An 8232-nucleotide genomic window follows, 5' to 3' on the forward strand; every position below is an offset into this window, starting at 1 on the left:
ACCTTCCATCACAGTCTACAGCATTATTGTATCTTTAAAGGTCAAAAAGAAAATTGAGAAAAAGCAATTTGTGTTAGCAGACAGTTCTGTAGAATAAATATCTTCCTATGAAGGTCTGTTGAAAAACAGCTTTCTATGACTCTGTTACGTCTATAAAGAAAAATCTATGGAAAAATCAAATAGGAAGACTGTAAGAAGAAAGTTCTTGTTAGAATATTTAAAATGTAGTATTATAAAGAAACATTATGTAATTATGTAAAGAATCTGTAAGAAAATAGTAGACTATGTATTTTACAGTGAATAGAAAACGGAATGGATCTTATTTTCTGAGATGAGTGGATCTAGCTCTTTTTATGAAGAGAAATAGGAAAAAAAATTTTTTTTTTTAGGTTTTTACAAGGCAATGGGGTTAAGTGGCTTGCCCAAGGTCACGCAGCTAGGTAATTATTAAGTTTCTGAGGCCAGATTTGAACTCAAGTACTCCTGACTCCAAGGCCGGTGCTTTATCCACTGCGCCACCTAGCTGCCCCACTTTGAGCCAGTTCTGATGAAAGTAAGACTGAAGTGTTCTGCCCCATCATCCCATATCCTCCATCTTTCCCTGCACTGTAAAAGCTCTAATTAGTAAGAAATTATTCAATCATGCCCCTATATTGCTTTAGCACTGGTATAAGCAACAAGTCAAGGGGCAGACCCAGGGATAATCTCTCTTAAGCTTCACTGACCCCTATAAACCTTCCTACACTTAATAACTTGAAAGCGCATGCAAATATCTCAAACACTGCTCTAATAGACACCACCACTCTTAGGAAGCTTCTCATGTGTGGACTCCATCTATGCTGTTGAGCCTTAATCATCTGTCAAAGGGAGGAAGGATTAGAAAAGGATATAATGATGAAAGAAATAAAGAAGGAAGACAACAGAGGCATGGTCTCATGGGCAAGAACTGAAACACTTTATTGCAGAGTCAGTCTCCAAGAAGCAGGGCAGCCTCACGGACATGCTGTCTGACCACTCTGTCCAATAAGGCATGAACATCCCGGGCAGCTTGGGAAGCTGCTTCGAGTACCTGCTGCAGGTGATCCTCATGCAGCCGGGCATCCATCTCTAGCAGAGCAAGCTGGCCAGAGGCAGGTAGCAGGGCCAGAGCCAGCTGTGGTCCGCCTGCTGCCTCCTCCACGTGGCTGAGGTCAGCAAGGGCTGTGCCATCCACGAAGCCAGCTGAACAAGCACACACAAAATCTCTCATTGGGATCCCTGCATCCAAGACGGCTAATGTAGCTGCATTCACACAGGCTGCATAATTACCTCCATCTGCCTGGAGCACCTAGGATCACAAGGCAAAAGGAGTTAGTGGGGAAGAGAGCTAAGGGGTCTTCTGATCCAACCCCTTCATTTTATGAAGAAAAAAATGAAACCCTGGGCACTTGACCCAAAGTATCAAAGGAATCTCTGTCCCCTGGAGTCATCTTGCTCCCATGTTTCCCGAACATGTCCTGAATCCCCTTCCCGAAGTTATCCATGTCTTCCTACAGAAATCACCTTATATTTATTTTGTGGAAATAATTTTCCCAATAGAATGTAAGCTCCTAAAAGGCAGGGACTGTACAGAGGACATAATCTCTTTTTTTTTTAAGGTTTTTGTAAGGCAAACGGGGTTAAGTGGCTTGCCCAAGGCCACACAGCTAGGTAATTATTAAATGTCTGAGACTGACTCCAGGGCTGGTGCTTTATTCACTTCGCCATCTAGCCGCCCCAGGACATAATCTCTTAATAAATGCTTGGTGATTCAATGATTCATTGATCCTGCACCTTCCTTTCTACTCTCCCCACCTCCCACACTCTCCCCAAAATTGACCCCTGTCTTCTCCATTTGTATTTAGAGATTCTGTCTAGCGCTCCAGGTTCAGAAAGCTTTCCCTGATGGTATCCTCATCCTGGACAGGATTAAAGTGCTACCCTCTGAGACCTCCAAGCAGACTTTCTACCCTTACCACCCTTCTCACATCCCATCTCATACTATGGTTATTGTGAGTTTAATGTTTCCACATTCCATCCCAGAGTCCCACTAGCAAGGGCAATGTCTCCTCCTCGGATGCTATAGATCTACTCCTGAGAAGAGAAGATCCATTATGGAATCCTTACTGAAAGCTAGAACCACTTGGAAGAGGAGGAGGAAGAGCCCACCCAGCTTTATTGGGGTAGCGACCATGTCCAGATCTGGGGTCAAGTCCTGAGCTCTACCAGTAAACTGCCTGTGGGATCTTGGGCAAGATGTTGCTATCTCTGAACTCTTATTTTTCCTTTTCTGTCACATGAGGAGATTTAAGGTTTCTCCTGGTTCTGATGTTCTGTTGTGCTAACTACTCTCACAGGATTTACTTTGTTTTACTCTTACCAGAGTCCTGTGAAGGAGACACTAAGGCTTCATCAAAACTACTTGACAGAGTTAACTGAGGCTTAAAAAAAGGAGACAGGACTTGTCCAAGCATCAGAGAGTCAAAAGGGGTACTAGAACCACATCTCCTGACTCAGGGATCTTGGAAACGGAGACCTTCCTAAACACCTACCCTATTTATACCACCTTGCCCTTCACTTATATAATCCAAAGTTCTACTATTTCTTAGCTATTCTCCCAATAAAAATCTGCACCTTTACCTGGACATAAATGTCAATCTGGGAGCGAGGATAGAGCTGGGTCAGGATGGCGGCCTCAAAAGTCTGCCTCAGCTGGAGTCCCATTTCACAGGCCTTTCGGTCCCCATGTGGTCTGCGCTTCCGTTCCCCAGTGCTGAATGTGGCCATGCTATATTGACAGTTCACCAAAGCTCGGTCGGGCAGTGCTCTTGACCGAGAGCCTCGCATCTAGGAAAATTGGGGAGGGGAAACAGGGATATGTTAAATGGGGGGGGTCACCCTTCCAAACTTTCCTTTTACTGAGCCCTGGAGAGTGGCTTCCAACTCAGATGAGTGACAAGTATCTCCTCTGAGCTAATTGAACCAGTGATCTAAGGATTTCTTAGTGTTTTGAAGTTTCTGCATTCTCTGCTCTACAAACTGAGTTATCAAAGGACACTGAGTGACAAGCCAGCATATGACAGTGAAAAGGTCCCAAGGAGTAAGGATACCTAGGTTTTAATGGAAATCCTACTAACTTATGTGGTTTTCAGAAAGTTCCCTAAGCAATCTGGGAAGTGTTTCTCATTTTTTAAGTGAGGACGGTAGGTGGGATGACCTCTAAGTTCCCTTCTAACATTCTTTATTCATATGATACTTAATTCCTGACATACCAGGATCATCCTAAAGTCTTTATTTCAATATTCAAGATCTCCCTACTCCATCAATGACCTCTTTCCATTAATACCCACATTCACTTCAAAACACAATGATCTGTCACCTCAGATCCTGGGCGTATTGAACTCTCAGAGAATTCTCCTTGATTAACATTACCCCTGCTCTCCATGGAAAAATTCTGCCATCCTCATCCTGGAGTTGTTTCTCAAGGGAATGAGGAAGAATCCTGGATTCCTAGCCATTCTACAAAGGGCTCTTCCATGGAAGGGTCTAGCAGGCTCTTTCTCCTTTTCCTATTTAGCTCCTGTTTACATAAAGGGGCTAGAAGGGGCTGAGAAGACAGAAGCTAATCTTTTTTTTTTTTTAAAGATTTTTCAAGGCAATGGGGTTAAGTGGCTTGCCCAAGGCCACATGGCTAGGTAATTATTAAGTGTCTGAGGTCGGATCTGAACCCAGGTACTCCTGACTCCAAGGCCAGTGCTCTATTCACTGTGCCACCTAGCCACCCCTCATCACTGTGTCACCTAGCCACCCCATGACAGAAGCTAATCTAAGGCCGAGTTTCCTCCAGGGAGATATCAGCATCTGTGATGCCTCTTCCTCGGATACTATCTACTCCTGAGAAGAGTGTTTGGGTTCAGTGATCTTGCCCCAGAAGCAGTGGGGCTTCTGAGATCAGAAGGGTTTGACCTTGTTTGGGAATGGAGGATGATTATTATATCCAATATCATATATTATCTCCCACTCATATGAGGGTATTTATATACTTATGTGAACACATGCATACATATACACATTTCCTGGGATGAAAGAGAAGCTTTGAACTAGACTGTTCTCAGACATATATGAAAGCTCAGTTTGTTTTTGAATTCTAGTAGCCTGAGGAAGGAACTTCTATCTACTCTAGGGTTCCAGACAGGGAAGGCTCATATGTGAGCAGATGAGCATGTAGACTTGTGAGTAAAATGAGGCAGACAAGACACATGGCAAGTATAGACTGAAGATGAGACCTGCTGGTGAGAGTGAAGTTGCCCCTGTTTTTTCCAGAGTATTTGGCTGGGAAATTTTTATCCTTTTCCTCAAAATGAGGAAGGCCTGGGATCAAATCCCACCTCTCAGATATACTGGTTCTGGGACCTCTTGGCTTCTTTGGAGACTCCACTAATACTCTACCTTCTAAAAGAAACCTTTTCCAATCTCCTTTAAGGCCAGTGCCTTCCCTCTATTGACTAAATATTTTGTTTGTACACAGTTGTAGCATGTTGTTTTGCCTTTGACCTTCCCAGTGCTTAGGATAGTCCCTGCCATATAGTAGGTACTTATATGTGAAAGACAGGAATTTAAGAATATCCTGAAGGACCAAGTAAATTTTTTGGTCAATTGTTGTTGGTGGACATTCCAGTATTAAATGTTCATCAACTGATTAACCCTGGATGAGACTCTTAAAGTTATTGTGCCCCAGCAACTCTTGAATCAATTAGCAATCATTTATCTGTACCAGGCCCAGTACTGGGCATACAAAGACAAAGAATGGAACAGTCCTAGCTCTAGAGGAGGTAACCAGTGAATCTAATTAAGTGTAGAATAAATGCAAGGTAGGGAGAGAGAACACTAGAGGGGAGGACAATCAAGAAAGGTTTCAAGGAAATGATGTGGTTGGAGCTGAGTCCTGTAGGGAATTGTACATTTTGGGGGTAGAAGTGAGGTGGGAGGTATTTAAAGCATGAGGGTTGGTCAGATCAAAGGCAGAAAGAGGGGAGATGGAGGGCTGTATGGCAGAGCTAGGTAGCACATCTGGAGTCAGGAAGACTATAGAGTTCAAATCCAGCTTCAGACACTTCCTAATGATGATGCTGCTGTTTCCTCATCTGTAAAATGATTTGGAGAAGGAAATGACAAACTCCTTCAGTATCTCTACCAAGAAAACCCCCAAACTAGACACAATTGAACTACAATAAATAGTGTAGAAGAATGTATCCTAAGTTCTTGTTACAAATATTATCTCATTGATCCTCGTAATAACTTTGAGGTTACTACTAGTTTGAGAGGTAGATCTAGTACAATTACTATCTCCAATTTACAGATGAGGAAACTGGGTTTCAGAGTCTCAGAGCTAAGGTTTCACGCTGAATTTGATTTCAGTTGTTTGGGTCCAGGCTCCTAACTCTATGCACTGCCTTATCTGGCTGTCCAAGTAGTCCCTTTGGGAAAATCTCTGGCAGCATGGCCTATAAAGAACAGAGCAGGCCTAAATCTGTACTTGCTTGGGAGTCCCTTATATGAAGGAAATCAGATTCAGCCTGATCACATATATAACAATTATCTAGCTTTTCTTTCTACTGTGCTTATTCCTCATTTTCCAAAGGAAGTTAAGTTGTGTGAGGACTACCAGAAAAAACGTTTTTTTTTTCCCCAAAAAGGGGCCTTTTTTTAGGGTTTTTTTTTGGCAAGAAAATGGGGTTAAGTGGCTTGCCCAAGGCCACACAGCTAGGTCATTATCAAGTGTTTGAGGTCGGATGTGAACTCAAGTCCTTCTGACTCCAAGGCAGTGCTCTATCCCAGGCACCATCTAGCCATCCCTAGTTCTTCTTTCTATTGTGCTTGTTTTCATTTTCCAAAGGAAGTTAAGTTGTGTGAGGACTACCAGAAAAAACGTATTTTCCCCCAAAGGGAGACTTTCCAAAGCACAGATCTGATCCGAGCTCAATGAGCTTCAGTGGTCCTTCAGGATCAATCAATTAAATCAATTAAAAAATTTCCTTTCCCTCCCTCCTTTGCATACACTGGTCTCTCCCTGACCTCACAGCCCACACAGCCACCATCATGCAGCACAGACGCAGTATAAATGGGCGGGCATCTCAGGGGGAGAGTGGAGGCCTGAGAAAAGGCCCAATCTTGGAAGGAATAAATAAAGCTATAAATAAATATATATAAATATAAATACAAATAAATAAATAAAGATCCAATAAAGCTCCTTTTGGCATCTGAGGCCCTTTACCAGCTGGCACAGCCCTTCGCGATGCCCCTAGACTGGCCGCCAGGCCCCACACGCCTCTGGGTGGATATTTACAAGTGACCGGGGTCTGGATTTTTTTTTTTGTCCCATTTCTTCAAATCCCTAGTACCCCACTGGCGCTTAATAAGTGCCCGCGACTTTCTGGTGACCTCGGGAACAGTGGAGCGGAGAGGTAAAACTACCATAGCCCCAACTTCCTGGCACTCGGAAGGGCGCCTGCCTGGGCGGGAGGAAGCTGGGCATCGGATACAGAAACTACATTTTGGCCTCCGTTCTCCCCTTTAGCCACCCGCCGGGCTTTCTCAAAGGAAGCTATGATTGGTCCGGGACCCTGTGAGGTCACGCCCCCTTCCAATCGCCGCCAGAGAACTTTTTGCAAGGAAGGCTGCGATTGGTCCGGGACCTGTGAAGTCACGCCCCCTTTCCAATGCTGCCAGAGGTCTCGTTCCAAGGAAGGCTGCGATTGGTCCGGGACCTGTGAAGTCACGCCCCCTTTCCAATGCTGCCAGAGGTCTCGTTCCAAGGAAGGCTGCGATTGGTCCGGGACTCGTGAAGTCACGCCCCCTTTCCAATGCTGCCAGAGGTCTCGTTCCAAGGAAGGCTGCGATTGGTCCGGGACTCGTGAAGTCACGCCCCCTTTCCAATGCTGCCAGAGGTCTCGTTCCAAGGAAGGCTGCGATTGGTCCCGGACTACGTGAGGTTACTTCCCCTCCTTTCTCCCTCCCGATTAGCATCCTGGGGTCGCTTCTCACTTCGTGGGGTCCGTAGACTACCGCTAGCGCCTTAGTGTTGCCTTGCTCGATGTAGGCCGAACCATCGGCCTGCGCGAAGACGCCCATCCGCGCTTGGATCTTGCGCAGCTCTCCGGCCCGCCGCCCGTCCACGCGGTAACCCTGATCCGACAGCAGCTCCAATCCCGCCATGCTTGTCGCCCTTTTCGAAGCTAGCCCGACTACGCTTCCCGGTGACCCCTACCACTTCCGGCTTCCATCCGCGCTTTCCGGCAGTTTGCCCTTCCGCCTTTCTGCCCTTCCTGACACCCGACAGGGTCATGAATCTAGACTAAGCCAGGACAACAGAAACCATCCAGTCCGACCCCTTCGTTTTTACAAAGGAGGAGCCTGAAGACGAGAGAGGCAAATGGACTTGTTGAAGGGGGGTGGCTAGGCCGGTCCGACGGCAGCGCCCCCTCCAGACCAGACTACATTTCCCAGCGGCCTTTGCACCGCAGCCATCTTTAGCTTCCGGTCCCTGGGGCTGCGCGCTGAAGTCCGACTGTTCGCTTGGTTCCTAGCCGACGGGTTCCCCGCTGGCTCAACGGCGGAGAATCCGGTTCGGAATTCAGCATCTTGACTTTAATTAGCTATGTGTCGTGGGGCAAATAGCTTCGTTTCTCCGATCCTCAGTCTCCCCATCTGTCACATGAGGCAGTTGGACTGGGTGCCCTCAAAGGTCCCTTGAAACTCTCGATCCAGGAAAATTTTAGACTTGATCGTCTGAAAAATGAGAGATAAAAACGGGCAATGCCCCCCGCCCCGTCCTCATATTGTAGGGAAATCCCAGGATCAGCCCTCAAGGATCATCTATAATAAGTACTAGTTGATTTTAGTAATATGCTAAGAACTTTTAAAACATCTCATTGTATTTAAGAATTATTAATATTACACCCGATTTTATAATTGAGAAAGCAGGCAAACAAGTCAAAATGATTTGCCCAGGGTCACCACAGTGTCTCAAGTCAAATTTTCACTCAGGTCTTCTTAACTTGTGTCTCCTCTCAGATTGTACATCTGTTCAGTTGCCTCTAATGTGAAATGTGAAAAGTGAAAAGCGTAGGGAAGACAAAGGAGAATTGTTTCTAAATTTTAAACTAAGTCTAGAACTATGCCCCAAGAAGAATAAAACTGATGATACTCTTTGAC

The 8232-nt window shown here is 45.4% G+C and overlaps 1 protein-coding gene across 2 annotated transcripts; it reads right to left on the reverse strand.

Annotated features, from left to right (window-relative positions):
- Nucleotides 1-916: 916 nt before the first annotated feature.
- Nucleotides 917-7498, reverse strand: EXOSC4 (exosome component 4). Of its 2 annotated transcripts, none has more exons than XM_074203109.1 (3): nucleotides 6460-7035; nucleotides 2659-2865; nucleotides 917-1327 (listed from the first exon to the last, which is right to left on the reverse strand). In XM_074203109.1, exons 1-3 carry the CDS (start codon nucleotides 6493-6495, stop codon nucleotides 968-970), a joined length of 603 nt encoding a protein of 200 aa, XP_074059210.1. In that variant the 5' UTR covers nucleotides 6496-7035; the 3' UTR covers nucleotides 917-967. The 2 variants fall into 2 exon arrangements, with proteins under 2 accessions (XP_074059210.1, XP_074059209.1); XM_074203108.1 differs by lacking the exon at nucleotides 6460-7035 and adding an exon at nucleotides 7063-7498 and having other exon boundaries at nucleotides 918-1327.
- Nucleotides 7499-8232: the final 734 nt, after the last annotated feature.

Source organism: Macrotis lagotis, chromosome X (genome assembly GCF_037893015.1).
Source record: "Macrotis lagotis isolate mMagLag1 chromosome X, bilby.v1.9.chrom.fasta, whole genome shotgun sequence".
NCBI classification, from domain to species: domain Eukaryota; kingdom Metazoa; phylum Chordata; class Mammalia; order Peramelemorphia; family Peramelidae; genus Macrotis; species Macrotis lagotis.

What these genes read in the sequence shown, in the direction of transcription:
- EXOSC4 (XM_074203108.1), bottom strand. Translation starts at nt 7,233, where the DNA reads ATGGCGGGATTGGAGCTGCTGTCGGATCAGGGTTACCGCGTGGACGGG. An exon ending in TAGTCTACGGACCCCACGAA is followed by an intron (nt 2,866 to 7,062) that starts GTGAGAAGCGAC and finishes CAATTTTCCTAG; the next exon opens with ATGCGAGGCTCTCGGTCAAG. An exon ending in AGATTGACATTTATGTCCAG is followed by an intron (nt 1,328 to 2,658) that starts GTAAAGGTGCAG and finishes TTGTGATCCTAG; the next exon opens with GTGCTCCAGGCAGATGGAGG.